Source organism: Rhinoderma darwinii, chromosome 3 (genome assembly GCF_050947455.1).
Source record: "Rhinoderma darwinii isolate aRhiDar2 chromosome 3, aRhiDar2.hap1, whole genome shotgun sequence".
Classification (NCBI taxonomy): Eukaryota; Metazoa; Chordata; class Amphibia; order Anura; family Rhinodermatidae; genus Rhinoderma; species Rhinoderma darwinii.
In genome coordinates this window covers 68748468-68774964 of record NC_134689.1, presented here as the reverse complement: position 1 = coordinate 68774964, position 26497 = coordinate 68748468, and the positions used below count along the sequence as shown (strand labels likewise).

Below are 26497 nucleotides of genomic sequence, written 5' to 3'. Positions count from 1 at the left end.
AGCGCACCATCCTCCCTATGGGACCCACAGATTGGAACCCACGTAAGCAGCTAAAGATGCAGAATGGGTTTTGGCAATAAATAAAGGCAAATATCACGACCTATGAATGTGTGGGTGGGTGTTATTGAGACAGCTGATAATGTGATATGATGTTGGCAGAGGATGGTCAAAGAAAAAGAATAAATAAAGATGAAAAAGAACAAATTTATTTGGTGTGATGAAAATGAATACGACGGTCCAATATTGAATAAAGATATGGGACCAATGTGCGATATAAATAAACAAACCAAGGAAAAACCAAAGAAAAAAGAGGGAAGAAACAGGGGAGTGAGACGGGAAGGAAAACGAAGACTGAAGTAGTCGTGAAGTGACAGTATATAAGATGAATACGCTATATTGTGCTTATATATTAGGTGCATGCATGTCATAAAAAATGACATGCACGCACAGAAAAAGGAAAACATAGTGTGCGCATGTGTCAGCTTACACGCTAAACCAAGTCTGCACTGACACATGAGCATGTAACAACCAGTGAGTTAATCCCCACACGTGACCAGCACAAAATAAGAATGTGCTCGTGTCAGCGCACACGTGAAAAATGCATGCACATGGGCACCAAAGCACAGATAATTAAGCCAATAGAAATAAATACAAACATACAACATAAAACATAACACAGTGTTGCAAAAAGCCCAAGCTACACACCAAATTTATCACTCGGGAAGAAAAATGTATAAATTCTAGTCCATTCTCCACTTCTGTGTCTTCCCACATCATTCGTGTATAGCCAAACAACCAATGCTAATGACAGCTGCATGTCTAGGAACCTTATAAAGAAGAAAAAGAACAAGGGAGGGTAGTTACCAATATAAAAGATAAAATATGACATTTAAAAATATAGACCCGCAAGGAGTCAATGGTTATAGAAACTGAGTGAAATTCAAGGATTCGTTCAAACCAAATGGATGCATTGTCCTAACGGTCCAAATCCACTGGGCTTCACATTGTGCCAATTTTTGTTTGATACTCCCTCCCCTTATATTGGTTACAATATGATCAATCCCTCTCACCTTCAATTGGGATGGATCACAGGAGTGATGCGTCTTAAAGTGTCGAGGTATTGGTTTTAGGACTTCCAAAACAACATCATAAGCTGCTCGTCTGATGTCAGACATGTGCTCTATTACGCGTACCTTCAATTCCCTAGAAGTGAGACCGACATATATTTTAGGGCATGGGCATATTTCGTAATACACTACCGCTTTTGTGGTGCATGTTATCGGATGCGTGATAGTGTATGTTTTTGTGCCTGTCACGTTAGAGAACTTTGCTGTTTTCTCAATATTAGGACGTGCGACACAATGTCCACAGGGGGGTGCACCCCCATTTGGGGCGTTTAGTCCCAAAGGGATATTTTACTCTAATAGGATCATAGTGACTCCTCACTAAATGATCCTTCAAGTTTTTTGAGCGTCTTGCTGTGATTCTGGGATATCTGGTGATGTAATTTACAAGTGTTGGATCTGTTAATAGTATTGGCCAATACCGTTTAAAAATTTCCCTCATCTGTGGCCACCTAGAATGGTAATTGGTTATGAATCTCACCTGCATTTGTGTATCTGTTCTTCTTTTTGGGAAAAGATCATCTCTGGTTGTATGTTTCACTCTATGATATGCTTTTTTGATGGACCTCATGCTATAAACACGATTGAGAAAGTGGTTCTTTAGATCTTTTGCCTGTACCTCGAAAAGTGTATCGGAGGAGCATATTCTCATGATCCTCAAGAATTGTCCAATCTGGACAGCTTGGATTGTCTGTGGGGGATGGGAAGAGGAAAAGTGCAAAAGTGAGTTGACGGATGTCTCTTTGCGACATACATTGCTTTGTAGGAAACCATTTGTATCTTTGGTCAGTTTAATGTGTAGGAAGTCCATGCACTCCTTATCAAATTTGTATGTAAACCTGAGGTTGAGATTGTTGTTATTCAGGTTACCCATAAAAGTGTCCAACTCAGAAGGTGTACCTTTCCAAATGACCAGGATGCCATCGATGTACCGAGCCCAAAAGAGGAATCGGTCCATCGAATCATCCTGGTCATTCGCCAACAAGTCTCTCTCTCACAGCCCCAGGAACACATTGGCATACAAAGGTGTGCATGCTGCCCCCATTGCCGTTCCCTGGAGCTGTAGGTAGAAATGTTCATTGTATGTAAACAAATTGTCTGTTAAGGCATATTCCAATAGGTTAGCCAAAAACACACATAGGGGCCTTTCCAGATTTGACATGGAGAGAAAAAACTTAGTGGCCCTTATCCCATCCACGTGCCTTATACTTAAGTTAAAGTTAATGCGACAGGCACGAAAACAAACACTATCACGCATCCGATAACATGAACCACAAAAGTGGTAGTGTATTATGCAATATGCCTATGCCCTAAAATATATGTTGGTCTCATTTCTAGGGAATTGAAGGTACACGTAAGAGAGCACATGTCTGACATCAGACGAGCAGCTGATGAGGTTGTTATGGAAGTCCTAAAACCAATACCTCGACACTTTAAGACGCATCACTCCTGTGATTCATCCCAATTGAAGGTGAGAGGGATGGATCATATTGTAAACAATATAAGAGGAGGGAGTATCAAACAAAAATTGGCACAATGTGAAGCCCGGTGGATTTGGACCCTTGGGACAATGCATCCATTTGGTTTGAACGAATCCTTGAATTTCGCTCAGTTTCTATAACCATTGACTCCTTGTGGGTCTATGTTTTTAAATGTCATATTTTATCTTTTATATTGGTAACTACCCTCCCTTGTTCTTTTTCTTCTTTATAAGGTTCCTAGACATGCAGCTGTCATTAGCATTGGTTGTTTGGCTATACACGAATGATGTGGGAAGATACAGAAGTGAAGAGAATGGACTAGGATTTATAATTTTTTCTTCCCGAGCCATAATTTTGGTGTGTGGCTTGGGCTTTTTGCAACACTATGTTATGTTTTATGTGGTTTTTGTATTTATTTCTATTGGTTTCATTATCTGTGCTCTCGTGCCCATGTGCATGCGTTTTTCGCATGTGCGCTGACACATGAGCACATTCTTATATTGTGCTGGTCACGTGTGGGGATTAACTCACTGGTTGTTATGTGCTCATGTGTCAGTGCAGACTTGGTTTAGCGTGTACGCTGACACATGCGCACACTATGTTTTCCTTTTTCTGTGCCTGCATATAATTTTTTATGACATGCATGCACCTAATATATAAGCACAATATAGCGAATTCATCTTATATACTGTCCCTTCACGACTACTTCGGTCTACTGTTTCTTCCCTCTTTTTTCTTTGTTTTTTCCTTGGTTTGTTTATTTATATCAAACATCGGTCCCCTATCTTTTATTGGACCGTCGTATTCATTTTCATCACACCAAATAAATTTGTTCTTTTTCATCTTTATTTATTATTATTCTTTGACCATCCTCTGCCAACGTCCTATCACATTATCAACTGTCTCAATAACACACACCCAGACATCGCCGGCTCACATCCTCTCTGATGACGCGGATCCGGAAGCGGGGAGGCAGCCATCTCTGTACCCCCGGCTTCTCGCCGTTGTTCCACCTCTGATGGCTCCATATGATTGGACTACACGTTTGTTCACCTAGTACAAAAGGGAGGGCCCCGCCAGGATGACACCACCCCCGGACGAAGGCAACTGCCGAAACACGCGTCGGGTATTGGCGTCTCCTCCATGCGGGATTTTGAACCTGGGTATGTACTTTTTATTCATTTAGGCATTTGGTTAAATCCTTCTAGGGCTGTTTGAAATTTATGCTGTAAGGCCCGGATGACTTGCTGCCTATGTCCTGCATGTGTGTTACATTTGCATACACCTTAATGGTGTTCTATATATAGAATAACACCTTATATTGCACATAGCACTTTTTCTCGCACTGTATATTTACTGCATTTCAGGGATACTTAACACATTTCTGATATGCTTTTATCTCATATGCCTAAATTTCGCTTGTTCATACCTTGATGGTACTACAAATATATCCTGCATAGGTTGACGCCTTTTATACATTGTATGACTCGTCTTTTAAACTTTGTTTGTATCCGTTTGTTAATAAAATTAATTTATATTACGCATTACATATGCCATTTACAGAAGCCTATGAGGACCAGCCTCGGGCTTCCTGTCAGTGACTGTCACGTCACAATGACAGTTAGAATACATTACACTACATAGGTAGTGTAATGTATTCTAGCAGCGATCAGAGCTGCAAGTCTAATAGTCCCATAGTGGGACAAGTAAAAAAAAAAAGTAAAAAAAAGATAAAAATATTTTATAAAAGTTAAAAAAGAAAAGTTATATGTTACATAAACAAAAAATCATTTTTTTCCTATAATAAGTTTTTTATTATAGGAAAAAAATGAACACGTTAAAAAGTACACATATTTTGTATCACCACGTTTTTAATGACCCAAACTATAAAACTATGATGTTATTTTTCCCACGCGGTGAAAAACACAAAATAAAATAAGTAAAAAACAATGCCAGAATCAGTATTTTTTGGTCATCATCCCTCCCAAAATAAACAATAAAAAGTGATCAAAAAGTTGCATGTACCCCAAAATAGTACCAATAAAAACTACAACCCGTCCTGCAAAAAAACAAGCCCTTACACAGCTTTTTTGACTGAAAAATAAAAAAGTTATGGCTCTCAGAATATGGGGATACAAAAAATAAATTATTTTATAAAAAAAGTGATTTTATTTTGCAAACACTACAAAACGTAAACTATATACATATGGTATCGCCGTAATCGTATCGACCCGCAGAATAACATAATATTTTCATTTATAGCCCAGGGTGAACGCCGCAAAAAAAAAAAGAATAAAAAACATTGTCAGAATTTATTGTGTTTGGTCACAAGTGATAAAAAAAAAAGCATGTACCCCAAAATGGTAGCAATGAAAACTACTGAATGTCCCGCAACAAATACGCCCTCACACAGCTCTTTTGGAGAGAAAAAGCAAAAAAGTCTGGCTCACAGAATATGGCGATGCAAAATGTGCAGAGTGTCCAAAAGCGGATAAGATCAGGCACCATTTATCAGTGCGATACCGGCCACACATCTGCGGATTATTATTTATTTACCCCATTATTATACCCTCTTATTATGCCCTGATGTACTCCGCACAGATTACATATGCACCCACATTATGAACTGAAATACCAGCAAAACACCAAACAGAAATACTACCAAGCTAAATCTGCGCTCCAAAAAGACAAATGGCGCTCCCTCTCTTATGAGCCCAATAGCATGCCCAAACAGCAGTTTATGTCCATAGATCTGGTATCTCCATACCCGGGAGAACCTGATTAACATTTTATGAGGTATTTGTCTTCGGCATCACAAACTGGGCACAACATATTGTGCACTCAAATGGCATATCAGTGGAAAAATTTAATATTCACTCCGCAGCATCTATTGCACATTAGCCCCTTCGTGCACCACGACTTAATAGCATGTCGTGGTGTGCGATGGGTATGTATGGAGCGAGCTCACGTGCTGAGCCCATGCCATACGTTGTGGGTGTCAGCTGTGTATCACAGCTGACACCCGGGACTAACGGACAGGAACAGTGATCAAGCTGTTACAGGAGCCTGTAAAAATGACAATATACTGCAATACATTAGTATTTCAGTGTATTATACCTGCGATCTAATGGTCGCTGGTTCAAGTCCCCTAGGGGAACTAATAAAATGTGTCAAAGTCCAAAATAATCATCTTTTCCCAATTTTTTCACTAAAGCAATGTAAAAAAAAAAAATACACAAAATTGGTATCACTGCGTCCGTAAAAGTCCGAACTATTACAATATACCGTTATTTAACTCACACGATGAACGCCGTAAATAATAAAGAATTTAAAACGCCCAAATCTCAATTTTTTTGGTCCTCTTTTGCTCTAAAAAAATGTTAAGAAAAAGTGCTCAAAATGTTGTACGTAACAAACAATTTTACAAATAAAAACTACAGTATGTCCCGCAATAAATGAGTCCTCACACCACTCTATTGACGGAAAAATTAAAACTTTATGGCTCTTGGAAGGCGGGGAGTGAAAGACGAAAATAAAAAAATGGCTCAGTCCAGAAAGGTTTAATTAATTTAGAATAAAAAAACATTTATGACCACATGTGGGGTATTGCCATACTTTACAAATGTTGGGGTCCTTTTTCCTCCTTTATTCTTTGTGAAAATTACAAAATTAAACATTTTGGTGGGAATAATGTTGATATTCATTTTCACGGCCTAATTCTAATAAATTCTGCAGAAGACCTGTGGGGTCAAAGTGCTCACTATACCCATAGATTCCTTAAGTGGTATAATTTCGCAAATGGGGTCACTTTTGGGGTATTTTCACTGTTTTGGTACCTCAGGGGCTTTGCAAATGCAACATGACACCCAAAAACTATTCCAGCTAAATCTTAGCTCAAAAGCCAAATAGTGCTCCTTCCCTTCTAAGCCCTGCTGTGGGTCCAAACAGCAGTGTATTACCACATATGGGGTATTTCCCTAATTGGGAAAAATTGCTTTACAAATGCTGGGGTGTTTTTTCTCCTTTTTTCTTTGTCAAAATTAAAAATGTCTGTTTTTTCAGAAAAAAAAGTAGATTTTCATCTTTACAGACTAATTAAAATACATTTAGCATAAAAACTGTGGGGTCAAAATGCTAACTATAACCCTAGATAAATTCCGTGGGGGTGTTCCTTGCAAAATGGGGTCACATTTGGGTGGTTTCCATGGTTTTGGTAACTCCAGTTAATTGCAAATGCGACATGGCACTGAAAACGAATCCAGCATAATCAGCGCTCCAAAATCCAAATTACGCTCCTTCTCTTCTGAGCCCTGCTGTGGGTTCAAACAGAAGTTTATGACCCCATATGGGGTATTGCCGTAATTGGGAGAAATTGCTTTACAAATACTGGGGTGTTATTTCTCCTCTATTCCTTGTGAAAATTAAACATTTCTATGTTATTTCAGAAAAAAAAGTAGATTTTCATCTTCACAGACTAATTCAAATACATTTAGCATAAAAACTGTGGGGTCAAAATGCTAACTATACCCATAGATAAATTCATTGAGGGGTGTAGTTTCCAAAATGGGTTCACTTTTTTTTTTTTTTTTACAAGAGCTCTTCAAATCTGACTAAAATATATTTAAAAAAAAGGAGGTCCTAAAATCCACTAGGTGCTCCTTTGCTTCTGAGGCCTGTGCGCTTCAGTCCATTAACACACTGGGGCCACATGTGGGATATTTCTAAAAACTGCACAATCTGGGCAATATATATTGAGTTGCATTTCTCGTGTAAAACCTTCTGTGTTACAGAAAAAACTGTATTACAAATGAATTTTGGCAAAAAGAAATGACATTTGTAAATTTTACCTCTACTTTGCTTTAATTCCTGAGAAACGCCTATGAGGTGAAAACACTTTCTGAATGCTGTTTTGGATACTTTGAGTGGTGCAGTTTTCAAAATGGGGTGTTTTATGGGGTCTTTCTAATATATAAGGCCTTCAAAGTGGCTTCAGAACGGAACTGGTGCCTGAAAAAATGGGCTTTTGAAATTTTCTTGAAAATATGAGAAATTGCTGCTAAAGTACTAAACCTTGGAACGTCCTGGAAAAATAAAAGGATGTTTAAAAAACTATGCAAACATAAAGTACACATATGGTATATATGAAATAGTAGCTATTTTGTGTGGTATTACTGTCTGTCTTACAAGCAGATACATTTAATTTTAGAAAAATGCTAATTTTTGCAAATTTTCTCAAAATGTTGGTGTTTTTCACACATAAACATTAAATTTATCAACCAAATTTTTTTACTAACATAAAGTACAATATGTCACAAGAAAATTATCTCAGAATCACTTGCATAGGTAAAAGCATTCCCAAGTTATTACTACATAAGGTAACACGTCAGATTTGAAAAAAGGCCAAAACAGGCTCAGTCCTGAAGGGATAAAAGGATTTTATGGCACACACAATTTCCTCCTTAATAATGGGAGAATCCAAGGATGTTGTTTGATCCTTTATTAGTTTGGGAGGATTTACATTTTTTAGTAAAGAAATAATTTTGTTAAAATCAGCTGGGATGGCTTTATATAAGTCTTCAAAGTATTCACAAAAGTCCTCCATTACATGTTCAGGATTAGTATGCAAGTCACCCTGTTTGGATCGGATTTTATGTACCCTAATGGATTTCTGGAAAGTTAAAGAGGACAGTAAAGGGACAGTTTTTTTACCCCAGCGAACGTATTTATTTCTCACAAAATCTAATTGAAGGGACACCTTTTCTTGTGAGAGTGTTTCTAAAGCAGACTTTGCTTCCAGGTATAAAGTTAGATTAGAGGGTGTGTCAGCCGTGATATAGTTGCGATAAGTTTCAGATAAATGTGAGTTTGTTTTATTCCATACCTTACACGTTCTACTAACATGAGCAATAAGATGTCCCCGTAATACCGCTGTAGAGGTAGACCAAAATAATGACATTATCAATACTAGAAATGCTAGCATCTACAAATGTGTCCCATTGACCTAATAGAAAATCCTTGAACACCACAGAGGAATAGTAATACAACGGAAAACGCCATAGTGTAGAATTGGATTTGGCAGGTTGCAAAGTTAGGGTGAGCAGTATTGGGGCATGATCAGATATGATAATATTAGACAACTCTGCTGATTTAGCAGAATGTGACAGTAAAGAATAAATGAGCTAGTAGTCAATCCTAAACTGTGTGTTGTGTACAGGAGAAAAATGTGAAAAGTCCTTATCTGTAGAATGACAGTGATGCCAAGGATAAATAACATCTAGGTGGTCGATCATGAATTGAATTGGGTTCTGCGAATGAGCAGAAGTTTGTAGTGGTTTTCCTTGACTATCTAGAACTGGGTCATGTATAGAATTGCAAAATGACAATCTCAGAGCGCTTTTACCCAGATGATTAAGAACTTTCTTTCTTTTGCCTCGGCTATTAAGGCCATCCACATTCCAGGAACACCACCTAAGATAGCCTCCTGACGTAGAATGAATTAAAGGTAAAGACGCCATTAATCTATTCCTGTTTTACAGAATCTCGTATTGTGGATTAAGCAATGTGAGGACTAAGTCCTGTCCCAGCGAGCAGGCATCATACCTAAAAATTTCAAATGGCAATGAATTAGGTCCTGACATGTTCCCTCCCCAACAAAACAAAACTAAGTGCAACAATTGCAAAAATGTCGTTTTCAGTAGCAACATGCCAAGGAATGGCATGTCTGTCACGGACACTGGGTTTGTGGACACACTAGGCCGCTCCGCCGTAGCGGGGAGGCAGCTGACCAGGTCACAGTCTATGTGAAAGTAAGATAGCAGACAGTAATGCTTAGGTACCTGAAATAGTCCGGACGGTGGCTGTGGCTTCAGCACGGATGGAGGCAGGTGCGGAAAGTGGCGCCAGACGTGGTGGGCAGTATCCGATGAGCAGATGGCACTTGACGTGGCAGATGGCACTTGACGTGGCAGATGGCACTTGACATGGCAGATGGAACTTGACGTGGCAGATGGCACTTGACGTGGCAGATGACACTTGACGTGGCAGATGGCACTTGACGTGGCAGATGGCACTTGACATGGCAGATGGCACTTGAACACGGATAGGCACAGGAACAATGTGGAATACAGGAACGGTAACAGGGCACGGGTAACAGCTGGAACGGGAGACACTAAGGGACCATTTGCGAGACAGACAGGGAAAGACTAACAACGCTCAGGCAAGGATCAGAAGGGCTGGGGCATTCTTATAGGGCAGGAAATCATGTGGGTTAATGAACATTGTTTTAAGAGCGGGCGCGAGTGAGCGCGCGCACGCTACGGGACCCGGCCGGACGGAGCGGAAGTGAGCGCTGGCATCTCCTAGGAGGGAGACGGAGCGCTCACAGATCCATGGCTGTGGGCGTCAGGAGGCTACAATGTCAAAGGTGTCAAAACATAGATCGTGTTCAAAAATGAACATGGAGAAAATATCAGGTGACTTGTAACACATTTCAAGTAGGAGATGATGGTAAGGAGGATCTTGATGGAGAAGCATGGCTCAACCCCTTCAGGACTTAGCCTACTTTGGCCTTAAAGAAGGACCCGATTTTTTAAAATCTGACGTGTCAATTTATGTGGTAATAACTTTAGAATGCTTTTACCTTTCCAAACAAGATTCTTTTTTTGTGACCAATTGTACTTTGTTAGTGAAAAAAATGTGGTCGGTAAATTAAATATTTATTTGTGAAAAACACCAAAATTTTGGGGAAAAATTGCAAAAATTAGCATTTTTCTAAATTTTAATGTATCTGCTTGTAAGACAGATAGTAATAGCACACAAAATAGTTGCTAGTTAACATTTCCCATATGTCTACTTTATGTTGGCATCACTTTTTCAGCATCCTTTTCTTTTTCTAGGACGTTACAAGGCTTAGAACATAAGCAGCAATTTCTCACATTTTCAAGAATAATTTCAAAAGCATATTTTTATAGGGTCCAGTTAAGTTCTGAAGTATCTTTGAGGGGCCTTTATTCTGGGAAACCCCCATATATCCCCCATTTTAAAAACTGTACACCTCTAAGTATTCAAAAGAGCATTTACAAAGTTTCTCAACCCTTTAGGCATTTCACAGAAATTGAAGCAAGGTAGAGGTGACATTTACAAATGTCTTTTTTTTTTGTTGCAGAAATTAAAATATTTAATACATTTTTTATGTAACACCGAAGATTTTACAAGAAAATCACACTCAATATTTATTACCCAGATTCTGCAGTTTTTATAAATATCCCACATATGGTGCTAGTGTGCAACTGGACTGAAACACAGGAATCAGGAGCAAAGGAGCACCACATGTATTTTGGGGCCTTCTTTTTATTAGACTATATTTTAGGCAGCATGTCAGGTTAGAAGAGGTCTTGTGGTGCCAAAACAAAGAAAGATAATAATAGAAGCAAGACCCAGATAGTTGGTGGGCTAATTAACAATCAATAGAAATATTTGCCTGCCGACAAAAGGCCCTTTTTAACAACTACAAGCAAGATAAAATAACACATTTTTATTAGGCTATTATAGCAAAGACACACTACATAGAAATTAAAAGTTATGTTCACTGCTGATAGTAACCAGCATAGTGCATTGTGTGCCAGTAGCAAGATTCAAAGTGTCAGTAGCAAGATTCAAAGTGTCAGCACGCCAAGGTCAAAGTCAGTATCAGAGATCAGCAGTATCAGAGATCAGCAGTAACAAGTTAAAATTTCAAAAGAACCCCCCCCCCCCGACATGTTTCACTGCAGATGCAGCGTCTTCAGGGGTATCGGGGCTAATGAGCTAATGATCATTAGCCCCGATACCCCTGAAGACGCTGCATCTGCAGTGAAACATGTCGGGGGGGCTCTTTTGAAATTTTAACTTGTTACTGCTGATCTCTAATACTGACTTTGACCTTGGTCAGAGTACAGCGTGCTGCAGCCGCTGACACTTTGAATCTTGCTACTGACACTTTGAATCTTGCTACTGGCACACATTGCACTATGCTGGTTACTATCAGCAGTGAACATAACGTTTAATTTCTATGTAGTGTGTCTTTGCTATAATAGCCTAATAAAAATTTGTTATTTTATCTTGCTTGTAGTTGTTAAAAAGGGCCTTTTGCCGGCAGGCAAATATTTCTATTGAAAACAAAGAAAGCACCTAAAAAAAACAACATTTTGGAAACTACACCCCACAAGGAATTCATCTAGGAGTGTAGTGAGCATTTTAACCCCCACAGGTGTTCCATAAATGTAATTAGAATTGGGCAGTGAAAATGACAACTTTTATTTTTTTTCCACTAAGACGTAGATTTAGCTCAAAACTTTTCATTTTCTTATCAAATAAAGGAGAAAAAGCAAACCAACATTTGTAAAGCAACTTCTCCAGAGTAGGGAAATACCCCATATGTGGTCATAAACTGCTGTTTGGGCACATGGCAGAGCTCAGAAGAGAGAGAGCGCCACTTGGCTTTTGGAGCGCAGATTTTGCTGGATGGGTTTCTCTGCACCATGTCACATTTGCAAAGCCCCTAAGGTACCAATACAGTAGAAACTCCCCAAAAGTGACTCCATTCTGGATAGCAGCACCGCGCATGACCCTTTAATGAGTAATTAGCATATAGTGTGCACCGTTTTAAAAGTTGATTTTAAAGATTTTGCTGCATCTGAAAAAAACCATATACATTTAGAAATATTGTCAGGTTGTGTATTACCGCATGGTGGTGGTTCAAGGGGTTAAAACTACCAGACAGGTTCCCATTAAATATACAATGAATTGAGAACAATTCCATCTGCCCTGCAATTTTATTATTATAAATATATCCTATATAATAACAGCTACAGAACCAAGCTTATACATATATACAGTACCACAACAGAGCTCAGTACATAAATACAGCACTAGAACCAATCTCTGACATATATACATTACCACAACCAAACTCATACATATATACATCACGAGAACCAACATCAGTACATACAGCATAAGAACCAAGCACAGTACATATATACAGCACCAGAACAAAGCTCAGTACATATATACAGAACCAGAACAAAGCTCAGTACATGCATACAGCACCAGAACAAAGCCCATACATATATACAGCACAAGAACAAAGCTCAGTACATATATACAACACCAGAACAAATACAGCTCAATTTAGTGCAACCCCTGCCGTATAGGTTTGTATGGTGTAAAAATACAGTTCCCAGCATGGCCCGAACAGTGGTAAGGGTTTGCTGGGAGATGCTGTTTCACCCAAAAAAATCATACCACCCATCATCTCGCTGCAGATCATACAGCGACTACAGTACTGATTAGAGGCAAAATAAACATTTACATTAAGTGACTTACAGGTGACGTCTCAGATTCTAGTTATTTTCTTCTCCCTCCGGTCCAGACCTCTATGATGGATTTCTCCCGGCCATGACCCATTTCTGCAGTTTTCGCTCTGATTTCTTCAGCTTCTCACTTTTAAAACATTTCTGCACCTATAAACGGAGATACAATTCTCAACCCCTTTAGATATAATAAATCAGCATGCACTGCACCACTAACTATAATAGTACCATACAGTGTGTCCCTGATAATAAAAGTACCATACACTGTGTCTCACACACATACTGCAGATAGTGACCCCATAGCCCCCCGTAGATAGTGACCCCCCATAGAGCCCCTGTAGATATTGCCCTACATTGAAGCCCCTGTAGATGGACTCCAGAGCTGCAGGGCAATAGTGCTAACAACTGAGCCACCATGCTGCCCTACATATAGCACCCCTTTAGATAAGGCTCCACATATAGCCCACCTCTGTAGATAGTACCTCACATATAGCTCCCACTGTATAACTACAGTATATACCCACAATTATATGTGCCACATATAGCCCCCTGTAGATAGTGCCCCACAGGTAACCCACCCCTGTATATAGTGTCCCACATATATCCCACCCCTATAGACAGTGCCCTACTAATAGCTTCCCCATAGATAGTGCTCTACATAAAGCCCACCCCTGTATATAGTTTCATACATATAGCCCACCCCTGAAGATAGTGCCCTACATATAGCTCCCCCTATATATAGTGCTCCACATCCCAACATATAGAGCCCCCCCCACTGTAGATAGAGCCCCCCACTGTAGATAATGCCACTCACAGTTTTAGTAGAAAAAAAAAAAAAGATTACATACTCACCCTGATCTCATTACCGCGCCATTAGGTGGCAATGCAGATCTGCTCTCTTCTGAGCATGTCTGCTGTAGCTGAACGACGCAAGAGGTGCATCTTTAAAAGGCGCTGATTAGCAGGGCAGAAGGACTTGCCCATCAATCAGCGCCTTTCAAGCACGGAAGCAGCGCGATGACGTCCTTGTAAAGCACTGAATGTTCGGGCACGTTACGTGCCTTGCCAGTCATCGCTAATGCATATATTTGTACCTGCATGCTACAGACGCAGGTACAATTACTGCAAGAGGGGGTGGCTGTGTTAACGTGCAGTATAAACAACATGTTAACCTTATTCTATACCATTGTAGCGATATAAAATTTATATTGTTTTTTTTTACATTTTACTGCTTTCACACTTTAAAAATTGTTATAGTGTCGCCATTTTATTACATTTTTATTTAGACAAGATGACCAAAAAAAGAAACGCTGTCATTGTTTTTTATTTTTAGTTTTTGCGGTGTCCATTGTACGCAAAAAAATTCATTTTTATCATTCTGGCCGTTCCGACCGCGGCAATACCTGTTTTGTAAAGTTTTATTTATTCTCTAATTTTTTTTTAATTATAAAGGAGTTGATCAGGGAAACGGCAATTATTGTTTTTATTTAAATTCTGTTATTTATTTCTAATACTTTAAATTTTTTTACTTTTTTTGGGGAAGGACCGAATAAGCTTCCGTACCTGGCCGTCCAGGAAGTCTTTACGAGACTTCCTGGTTGCAATATCAACAGTCGGCACCCGCAATTGCTGGCCCACTCCCTTTGTTAACCACTTAAATGTGGCAGTCGCTATTGACTGCCGCATTTAAGGGGTTAAACGGCGGCAATCGGTGGTAACTGCGATCGCCGTCGTTGCAGCGGGATGTCAGCTGTTTATTACAGCCGACACCCGCTGAAGATGAAGCGAGCACAGCTCCTGTGCCCGCTTCATTTTCAGGACGTGCCTGGTACGTCAGATTGCAGTAAATTACTTGCAATACCGACGTACCAGACAAGTAATTTTGCGGGAAAGGGTTAAAGGATTGTGTAACATCATGGCAGCATCCGGATCCTCAAAAACATGAGCGCGACCACTGAGGGCGGATTTACACGAGCGTTTGCGTTTTGCGCACGCAAAAAAACGCGACATTTTGCGTGCGCAAAAGGCACTTAACAGCTCCATGTGTCATGTTCATATGGTGCGCGGCTGCGTGCTTTTCACGCAGCCGCCATCATTAATGACACTCCGTTTTGATGTTTGTAAACAGAAAAGCACGTGGTGCTTTTCTGTTTACATTCATTTTTTTGCTGCTGTTGCGCGAATAACGCGCGTTCCACAGAAGTGCTTCCGTGTGGTGTGCGTGATTTTCACGCACCCATTGACTTCAACGGGTGCGTGATGCGCGAAAAACACAGAAATATAGAACCTCTCGTGAGTTTTAAGCAGCGGACTCACGCTGCGCAAAAATCACGGACAGTCTGCACTGCCCCACAGACATGCATAGGTCCGTGCGACCCGCGTGAAAATCACGCGGTTTGCAAAGACGTAAATCACGTTCGTGTAAATCCGTCCTTAGAGTAAAGCCTAGCTTGGCAGAATAGATCAGGTTGACTCTAATTTCACAGTCAAATAGACGTTTGCAAGCAGGCTGAAAAAGACTTATTGTGGAAATCACAGAGGCGAAGAAGTCCTGAAATAGGAGTAATTTACGTTCATCATATTGTACAGGCTGATGTTTGCCATATGCATCTTAGTCTGACTTTATCTTAATAGTTCAATAATCTGAATATCACAGGCCTTGACTTGACAGAAGTTTTCGGGCAGTAATCCCATTCGGGGAGCCCAGTCCACTGTCAATGGTAATATGTCTGATGGATTATGTAGCATCTTGGCTCAGACCAGGGGCGTAACTAGGAAAGACTGGGCCCCATAGCAAACTTTTGACTGGGGCCCCCCCTCCCCTGGGTGTCACACAACCACCCCCCACCCTTAACAACCAAAAAGTCTCACAGGTATGGTAATTTGGCTAGGTATCACCCGCAAGGCGAAATGTACTACCTCCAAAAATGTCACTATAAACTAGCGAAAACTCCACATTTACATTAGAAACCATGAGAAAAAGGAGTCATAAACTATAAGTACACAAAGAAAAATAATTTTATTATTACATTCGAAAATACACAAATATAAAAACACAAATACACAACGAGATGTTTTAAAATTGAAAGTAGATAGGTGGATCAGGTATCAAAAAACCCTCAACACGGGTATGCCATAAGTACAAAAATATGAGAGGTTCCGTTAGTATATAGATATGTGGGGGAGAGAGAGCACATCGCCGTAACATACAGACAGTGCTGGTTTACTGAAACGGAATCTGCGCCATCTCTCCACCAAGTAGTACATGCACATAAGCAGTAGATGAAGTAACGTCTACAAACTAATAGCAAGAGAGTTACGTCTAACTCTTCAAAGACATGGTTCCAGAAATAGAACAATGGAAAAAGGGGGGGAGCCAGCCCACTATAGCCTGGTGTAAAGGGGAACCACAAGTCCGCTTAACAGAACCACAGATAAAACAAAACCAAAACTGAAGGCTTACCCATGGAGGTGTTTTGGAGGTAAAGTGACCCACCGAGTATTGAGGCACCCCGACGCGCGTTTCGCAAATATCGCTTCCTCAGGGGGTGTAAATTGCTGTGTGTCCTGTCCGTATATATCGCTCTTACCTCTATCTGTAAGTGTGATCAGCTGTGTCCTTTTCCAAGGTCCACGGCGCATGTGCGGAAGTGCTCGGGGTCACGGACCCTCCACCCCCCATTGTCATACAAGCACCGCGGCTGCGCGTCTCCAAAGACGCGTCTCCAGGGAGACAGCGCAGGCGCAGAGCCAGCCACCAGACGAAGGGAGACAGAGACGGGCACCCGGCATCCACGCTACATGCGCAACCCCAAGGGAAAGGAATGAAGTAAGTATTGCTGCCCATGTCCATAGTAATTTGGTTAAAGTATTTTCCCATGTACTATGTCTGAAACCATACATTGTGAAAGAGTCTTTTGTGTAATAACCTCAGCAGAAAAACAGAGAACACATATATGTATATTATGTGTCCTACGGAGTGATAAAAAGATAGTGCCTTTTTTACAAACCCCCCTTTTGATAACGCCATACAGCCCCCCTGTAGATATCTACAAAGGGGGCTGTATGGTGTTATCTACAGAGGGGGCTGTATGGCGCTATCTACAGACGGGGCTGCATGGCGTTATCTACGGGGGGGCTGTATGGCGTTATCTACGGGGGGACTGTATGGCGTTCCCTACAGGGGGGGACTGTATGGCGTTCCCTATAGGAGGGACTGTATGGCGTTCCCTACAGGGGGGACTGTATGGCGTTACCTACAGGGGGGACTGTATGGCGTTCCCTACAGGGGGGGACTGTATGGTGTTCCCTACAGGGGGGACTGTATGGCGTTCCCTACACGGGGGACTGTATGGCGTTCCTTACAGGGGTGGACTGTATGGCGTTCCCTACAGGGGGGGACTGTATGGCGTTCCCTACAGGGGGGGTACTGTATGGCGTTCCCTACAGGGGGGGTACTGTATGGCGTTCCCTACAGGGGGGGTACTGTATGGCGTTCCCTACAGGGGGGGGTACTGTATGGCGTTCCCTACAGGGGGGGCTGTATGGCGCTATCTACAGGAGGGCTGTATGGCGTTATCTACAGAGGGGGCTGTATGGCGTTATCTAGAGGGGGGACTGTATGGCGTTATCTACGGGGGGGACTGTATGGCGTTCCCTACAGAGGGGGCTGTCTGGCATTATCTACAGGGGGGACTGTATGGCGTTACCTACAGGGAGTCTGTATGGCGTTCCTTACAGGTGGGGGTCTGTAGGGAACGCCATACAGCCCCCCCTGTAGGGAACGCCATACAGCGTCGTCCCCCCTGTAGGGAACGCCACACAGCCCCCCTGTAGGGAACGCCATACAGCCCCCCCCTGTAGGGAACGCCATACAGCGTCCCCCCCTGTAGGGAACGCCATACAGCGTCCCCCCCTGTAGGGAACGCCATACAGCCCCCTCCCTGTAGGGAACGCCATACAGCGTCCCCCCCTGTAGGGAACGCCATACAGCATCCCCCCTCCCAAAAAAATGCGACCTACAGTGTGTCCTAATAAAAGACATGTATCCCCTCTCCACAGGATAGGGGATACATGTGTGATCGCTGGCAGCGATAGGGAGAACGGGGGACTGAAAGTCCCCCAAGTTCTCCATGACTAATCTCTGACTTCCGGCGTCTGCACAGCTCACTAAAAATGAAAGGAGCGCTGGTCACGCATGCACACAAGCGCGACCGGCGCTCCATTCATTTCTACAGAGCTGCCGACACAGACCCCGGAAGTCCGAGGTTTGTGATGGAGAACTTCAGGGGACTTTCAGTCCCCTGTTCTCCTTATCGCTGCCAGCGATCACACATGTATCCCCTCCCTGCTCTGCCGTACTGTTCAGTGGCGTCTCGCTGTAGCAGCCATCGCGGCTGATGGCGGAGCCTCCGGCCATGGTGGGGGCTCATGCCAACGGGCGACACGGGCCCCCTCATGCCGCGGGCCCCCTAACAGCCGCTACTGCTGCTACGGCGGTAGTTACGCCACTGGCTCAGACTCAGGCACACCAATAATTCGAAGATTGTTAGGTCGACTGCGATTTTCGAAATCATTGATTATGTCCTGTACGATTTCAATGGTATTTTCAGCTTCTTCAGCATATGTGTCATGGGAAAGATTGGCATCTTCCAGGGCAGAGACCCTTTGTTCAACATCAGATAACCTCTTGGTATGATCAGCAATTTGAGAGACTATTGCATATAAAGAGGATTGAAAAGATACTCATCTCGCATCAATAGCTGGCATGAGAATGCCAGATATAGCTTGTGCGTTCGATTGGGTAGAAGCTTAAGCCGTCGATTGTCCATCCTCTATACTTCCAGGAGATGGAGTGATATTTTTGATGCTCCCTTGCCTTTAGCCATTAAGCTTGTTTTATCCATGTAACGATCCATAGCAATAAAGAGATTATGATAGAGCAGGATAAATGGCGGCACTGTGAGATCCCTCTGTAGCAATAGTCAGAGGTCACCAATAGGATATATGATTTTTGCTAGTGTATAGAGCAGAAATTACATAAAGAAGATTATGGAACCCTCTAGTGGTAGAAAATAGCCGTGGCAATCTTGGGACAAACAAATCCAGAGATGTAGATAAAAGGTGATAATGGAGTTTTTAATTATAGCACGTGTTTGACTATATAGTAAAGTTCCTTATTATTTGTTGAAAATTACAAGAGTAGGCTTAAGCAGTAATGTATAAATAAGAAAGTCCAGTTGATATGCTGCAGTATATAGATCCACTATAAGTGAGATACATAAACAGGTAGCTATAAAGTCAGTCAGTAATATGAAGTAGCAAACCTTTTGAAGGAAACATCCATATAATGTGCACACCAATGGCTGTATCCACCACCACCCATCCCCCCTACCCATCCCCCCTGGCCAGGGCCGGTTTTAGATAAAGTGTGACCCTGGGCAAGATTAATAGTGGGGTCCCAAATGCTGAATTACTGTACAAATAATGCAGTCAATTCAGAAGGCGGTGTGCAGAGAACTGCATCACTGATTTCTAGCACGTCCAGGAGTGTTGCAAGCCCCAAAGCATATGTCCCCCCTCTCACAAAAAAAATTATCTATATGCATATACAGTTATTAAATCATACAACTTTACCAGATGAAATATTACCTGCATACTGTTACTGAACACAACTCACTATTATAAGACCAATGCTAACCATAATAACACAATATAAGGTCCAAATAATACCGCCACACCATAACCACAGTAAATAAATAAAACCCCCTTACTGTTACAGAATAATACTGCCACACCATAACAACATAGTGACTGAATAATACCCCCATATAATGACTGAACAATACAGCCACACCATGACCACATAGTGACTAAATAATACCCTCACACTATAACCACATAGTGACTGAATAATACCCCCATACTCTTACTGAATAAAAACCATTATACAAAGACCAATATTACCACCATGTAGTGACCATATAGTGGTAGATGCCAGTTATACACAGGATCTCAGCAGACCATATAAGTTATTACAGGACATATATATCCAGTGAGTCACAGGTGATTTTTTTCTCTGAGTAGAGTCGTTCATTTTTCCTTTTTTTCTCCATCCGGCCCAGACCACTGTGACGACTTATTCCAACCACGACTCTGCAGAATTTGACACACAGACCTGTTGTTTTTTTCCTTTACCAGTACCCTACACACCTATACCCCATCCTCTAAACAAACTCGTAATCCACAGTGCCAAAGTTGGTAATAATGATCTGTCAGTGTTCGACACAATAAAAGTGCCCCATCAGTAACCATGCACCCTTTATGCCCCCACAGTAGTAATGCCCCCTTTGTGCCCCTGTAGACAATGCTACACACAGCCCCCTGTAGATAGCCCCACACAGTCCTCCCCCTTGTATATAGTGCCATACAGCCCCCCTAGTAGATAGTGCCACAGAGCCCCACTTTAGTAGATAGTGCCCCACAGCCACCCTCGCTTGTATATAGTGCCACGCAACCCCCATTTATATAGTGTCCCACAACCCCCCTTCAATACAGTTCTACACAGCTCCCCCTTTAATACAGTGCCACACAGCTCCTCCCCTTGTATATAGAGTCACACAGCCTTCCCCCATTTATAGGTCCACACAGTCCCCCTTGAATTTTGTGCCACACAGTCCCCCTTGAATTTTGTGCCACACAGTCCCCCTTGAATATAGTACCACACAGCCCCCTCCCCTTGTATATAGTGCCACACAGCCTCCTCCCTTGTATATAGTGCCACACAGCCCCCGCCGTTGTATCTAGTGCCACACAGCCCCCGCCCTTGTATATAGTGCCACACAGCCCCCGCCCTTTTATATAGTGCCACACAGCCCCCCTTTGTATATCGTGCCACACAGCCCCCCTTTGTATATCGTTCCACACTGGCTCCACCCTTTTATATAGTGCCACACAGCTTCCCCTTCCCATGTATATAGTACCACACAGCCCCCCTTGTATATAGTACCACACAGACCCCTTGTATATAGTACCACACAGCCCCCCTTATTTATAGTCCCACCCCCTTCCCTGTATATAGTGCCAAACATCTCCCGTCCCTTGTATAAAGTTCCACTTAACCCCCCTCCCTTGTATATAGTGCCACACAGCCCCCTTGTATATAGTGCCACACAGCTCCCCCTCCCTTGTATATAGTGCCACACAGCCCCCTCCCTTGTATATAGTGCCACACAGCCCCCCTTGCATATAGTGTCACACAGATCCCCTTCCTCCCCTCGTATATAGTGCCACAAAGCCCCCTCCCTTCTATATAGTGCCACAAAGCCCCCCTTGCATGTACTGACACTCAGCCCCCATTGTATGTAGTGTACCCCCTTGTATATAGTGGCACACAGCTTCCCCCTTCCCTTGTATAAAGTGTCACGAAGCCCCCCAAAAAAAATTTTGTTACCTAGCCCCGTTCCCACGTCGAACGAAGCACTTCACAGCATCCGGGCGGGACCTTTGCGCAGGTCAGCGTGATGCCGTGACACCATCACGCAGGCCTGCGCAGGGATTCATCCCAGCGCCTTACAGACTGCAGGCCTAATGTAGCCTGCAACCCTTAGTATTCAATTGTATCTGGGTCCTGAGGACGCAAATACAATTGTATGTGGCTGTCGCTAGCACCGGGCCCGCCTGGTGCTAGCGAAAACACCAGGCATGAGAGGGCCATAAATGTTATGTGTCGGGTCACTATGACAACCTGTCTAGCTTCTGGGAGGTTCTTCTTTTGCTTTGAGCCTATCTATCATCTCTGTCCTTCTGCCAATCTGCTGTGGGCTTGTATTTATACCTGTCTCTTTCCACCGGTCTTCGCTTGTGAATATTTCTGGTTCCTGATCAAGCTCCTGCCTGCTCCTGTATTTCTGATTTCTGGACCTCTGCTTCCGATACTGACCTCGGCTTGCCTCTCATTAGCCCTCTGCCTACTGATTCTGACTATCTGCTCCCGACTGGTTTTGACTGTGGCTTGTCTGATTACCTCTACTCTGTTTCTGGACTTTCAATTAACCTTCTGGCTGTCTGGTTTCTAGCTCAGGTTTGCCTGCACTGCACCTCTTTTCCAAAACTGCACTCTGCAAAGACAACCTGGGTTCTAAGCAGCAAAGCCCATCTCACTTTGCGGTCAGCTCTCGCAAACACCATAGAGTAGCCTTAGATTCTGTCGACCAAAGTGGTTACGGATCAGAGGTTACAGGTTTACGTGCATGCTCTCTCCCATCAGACTCCAGCAGCCTTGAGGTATCGCTCCTCTTACATTTACATAACAGATTCACAAGCCTTATATATCTTTCTTTTATATTGTTTAGCTTGTGCAAGGTCTGGCGGTAAAGGTTCAACAGCAGGAAACTGCGCAGACCCGAGCACGCGCTCCAGCGGCATCTCCTGTTTACCCGAAAGCGAACTTACCTGATAGTTTCTCTGGAGATCAAAAATCTTTTGCTAATTTTCGGGACGGTTGTAGATTGTATTTTTGTCTGAGACCTCTCTCCTCTGTAGCTGAGCAGCAGCGAGTGGGTATCGTTGTTTCACTCTTGCAGGGTGATCCCCAAACCTGGGCCTTTTCATTGGGATCTGATGCCCCTGAAATTTTTTCTGTGGAATCCTTTTTTGAAGCTCTTGGGTTAATTTATGGAGAACCAGACGTCACTGCAGTAGCAGAGGCCAAGATGTTATCTCTCCAGCTGGGACTAAGACCAGTCGAGGATTAATGTTCAGAGTTCAGGCGATGGTCTATTTCTTCTCAGTGTAATGACGCCGGGCTCCATTGCCAATTCCGCCGAGTCCTTTAAGAACACTTAAAGGGGTTTTCCACCTTCTGACAACTGATGACCTATCCACCAGATAAACCAGATATGACCCCTGATGAAGCCGTACCGACAGCAATACACGTGGGGTCTCAGCCCCACTCTTGCCCTCACAGGACCCGGTCTTTAATTCCACCAACATGATGTAGTAATCGCATCTTTTCCTATCTTGCACACTGTCTTTATTCATTTGCATTGTCTTTGCATTCTATATTTGACATTGCATTTTCATTTATACAAAGGCAGATTTTTCCAGGTTCCTTTCTTTTAAGTGACATTTTTCCTGTTTAAATTCTTATAGGGCAAAAGTAGGGGTCCTTTTGGTATTTATACAAGCCAGGGACATGTGCTCTCTTTTTTTCTTTGATTTTAATTGTTTTTAGATGTTTTTTCCCTTTTGAGTACTGCTATGCTAATTGTTTGTACTTTTTCATGTTTATTGTAATAAAGTAATTTAAATTGTTTTGGATGTGTGACTCTAGTAGCATTTGTCTTTCCTCTTCTTTTTGTCTATCCACCAGATAGGTCATCAGTACATGATCTGTGGGTGTCCAACACCCGAACCTCGCATAGATCAGCTGGTCTGGTGCCTCCGTGCACTTAGCTCTGGCCATGGAAAAGCGGCTAAAGTGCAGTACTTCAGCGCTGCTCCTATTCAAGTGAATAGGAGCTGACCTGCAGTTCTGCAGCACGACCCCTATGTTATGTATGGAGCCAACAGCTTCCGGGCTCCGTACATAGCATTATGTGCCATAACATCCGGTGCTCGCAGGCCATCGGAGTGGCTTATTGGTAGGGGGCCGGGTATCGGACCCGCACCAATGATATACTGATGACCTATCCAGTGGATAAGTCATCAGTTGTCAGAAGGTGGACAACAACTTTAATGGATCTCTTAATTAATCATCCTCCAACCCTTACTCTAGAGGATACTATGACCCTGGTGGTACGTCTGGACTGACGACTACATGAGCGAAAAAAAAGAAAAAATTGTTATGGCTGCTCCCCTTCCCTTCACTGAGAGCCCCTCTTCTTATGCAACCGGAATCCATGCAGTTGGGCTCCACTATGTCTTCTCAGTAACGGAGACTTTTTCAAAAATGCAAGGGGCTGTGTTTTTATTGAATAATGTATGTAATGGTAGAGCAACTTTAGAACAAAAGCTGAAATAAACAAGACAAAACTGAGTCCTGTATTCCAGCTGTAAAGAAAATGGTTAGCAATGTGGTTTGCCTTGGAGCTGCATGCAATAATAAGCAAATATTAACAAATTTAATTAAATTAAAACAAAAAAGAATAATAAAAAACTGAAAAGATCAGCACTGCTCATTAATAGTTACTTTTTAGGAGCCATATGAATGCTGCAATTAGGGTACTGTCCAGTACAATTTGGCCTATTTTTCCACCTGATTTCTCACCGCTTCTGCGTCTCTGTCAGAAGCACACGCTCTCCTTAAAGAGGCTCTGTCACCAGATTTTGCAGCCCCTATCTGCTATTGCAGCAGATAGGCGCTGCAATGTAGATTACAGTAACGTTTTTATTTTTAAAAAACGAGCATTTTTGGCCACGTTATGACCATTTTCGTATTTATGCAAATGAGGCTTGCAAAAGTACAACTGGGCGTGTTGAAAAGTAAAAGTACAACTGGGCGTGTATTATGTGCGTACATCGGGGCGTGTTTACTACTATTACTAGCTGGGCGTTGTGTATAGAAGTGTCATCCACTTCTCTTCACAACGCCCAGCTTCTGGCAGTGCAGCACTGTGACGTCACTCACAGGTCCTGCATCGTGTCGGCACCAGAGGCTACAGTTGATTCTGCAGCAGCATCAGCATTTGCAGGTAAGTAGCTACATCGACTTACCTGCAAACGCCGATGCTGCTGCAGAATCATCTGTAGCCTCTGGTGCCGACACGATGCAGGACCTGTGAGTGACGTCACAGTGCTGCACTGCCAGAAGCTGGGCGTTGTGAAGAGAAGTGGATGACACTTCTATACACAACGCCCAGCTAGTAATAGTAGTAAACACGCCCCGATGTACGCACATAATACACGCCCAGTTGTACTTTTACTTTTCAACACGCCCAGTTGTACTTTTGCAAGCCTCATTTGCATAAATACGAAAATGGTCATAACTTGGCCAAAAATGCTCGTTTTTTAAAAATAAAAACGTTACTGTAATCTACATTGCAGCGCCTATCTGCTGCAATAGCAGATAGGGGTTGCAAAATCTGGTGACAGAGCCTCTTTAATCCAGCTCTGTGGATAGTGCTGTTGTTCAAATGTCCTCCTAACAGAAGACTGATGGACAAACAGCTAATCCTTGGTTCCTCTGGGAAGCTGATAGATGGTTTCTTTACTCCAAAGGAATTTGCAGTGAGAGAAAAGCAAAAATAACACTGGGTGGAAACCGATTAACCAGTTACATGCCCTGCATTTATTTTAAAATGTACAAAATGATTTCTTTAATGAAAGCATATCAGCCTGACTTGCAGGCTACATTAATTGATCCTCAGCGTATACGTCCGACTAGTTTCGCCTATTCCGGCTTCATCGGGGACATAATACTGAGGACACCTTACTCCTATATAAACCCATTGCAGAATAAACTTCCGGGTCAAAAAGTTTGCAATGTTTTACATACATATTTACAAGCATAAAAACATTTATAACAACTATTTTAAAATAAAACAATTTAGATCCAGCTCAATATTTAAACCTAGCGGTGTTATTGTTTTCAAAAGATAAATAATTTCTCTTTCCTTTTGAGGCAGAAATTGTATTACGTTGCCCCCTCTCCAGTTTGGGTCCACCATGAAAATTCCCATCATCTTTAGATCCTTCAAGTTATTATTATGGCAAGTAGCATAATGAGCTGACAGACTATGTGTCATAACCCCTTTTTTTTAATATTATTGACATGTTCATTTATTCTTTTCTGTAACTTCCTTCCCGTCCACCCCACATACTGCATCCACAACTGCATTGCAGAAGATAGACAACATTTAGGCTGGGTTCACACGACCTTATTTCAGACGTAATGGAGGCGTTTTACTCCTCGAATTACGCCTGAAAAAACGCCCCTAATACGTCTACAAACATCTGCCCATTGCTTTCAATGGGAATTACGATGTTCTGTTCCCACGAGCCTTTATTTTACGCTTCGCTGTCAAAAAACGGAGCGTAAAAAGTAGCATGTCACTTCTTGAAGCGTTTTTTGGAGCTGATTTTCCATTGAACACTATGAAAAACGCCTCAAAAAACGTCTGAAAAGAAGCCTCAAAAGAATCTCCAAATTTCATTTTCCGCTTCAAAAACGCCTGAAAATCAAAGGTTGTTTTCTCTGAAATCAGCTGCGTATTTTTCAGACGTTTTTTGTTAAGCATGTGAACATACCCTTACACAGTTAGGGTATGTGCACACGAGAATTGTCTTTTACGTCTGAAAAGACAGACTGTTTTCAGGAGAAAACAGCTGCGTCGTTTCAGACCTAAAAGCTCCTCCTTGCATTATGCGAGGCGTCTGTGACGCTCGTAAATCTTGAGCTGCTCTTCATTGACTTCAATGAAGAACGGCTCAAATTACATTGCAAAGAAGTGTCCTGCACTTCTTTGCCGAGGCAGTCCATTTACGTGTCGTCGTTTGACAGCTGGAAATTATCTAGGAGAACAGTGAGCATTTTGACCCC

The 26497-nt window shown here is 42.3% G+C and overlaps 1 protein-coding gene across 11 annotated transcripts in view; it reads left to right on the top strand.

Annotated features, from left to right (window-relative positions):
- KCNIP1 (potassium voltage-gated channel interacting protein 1) overlaps nucleotides 1-26497 on the top strand; it is a 1275893-nt gene that overhangs the window by 1151053 nt on the left and 98343 nt on the right. For 2 of the 11 annotated variants that reach the window (XM_075856391.1, XM_075856385.1), the window contains one exon: nucleotides 16587-16786. The exons of the other annotated variants lie outside the window; for them this stretch is intronic. In XM_075856391.1, coding sequence (XP_075712506.1) covers nucleotides 16587-16786 — 200 coding nt within the window. The remainder of the gene's footprint in view (nucleotides 1-16586; nucleotides 16787-26497) is intronic. 11 annotated transcript variants of the gene reach the window in all.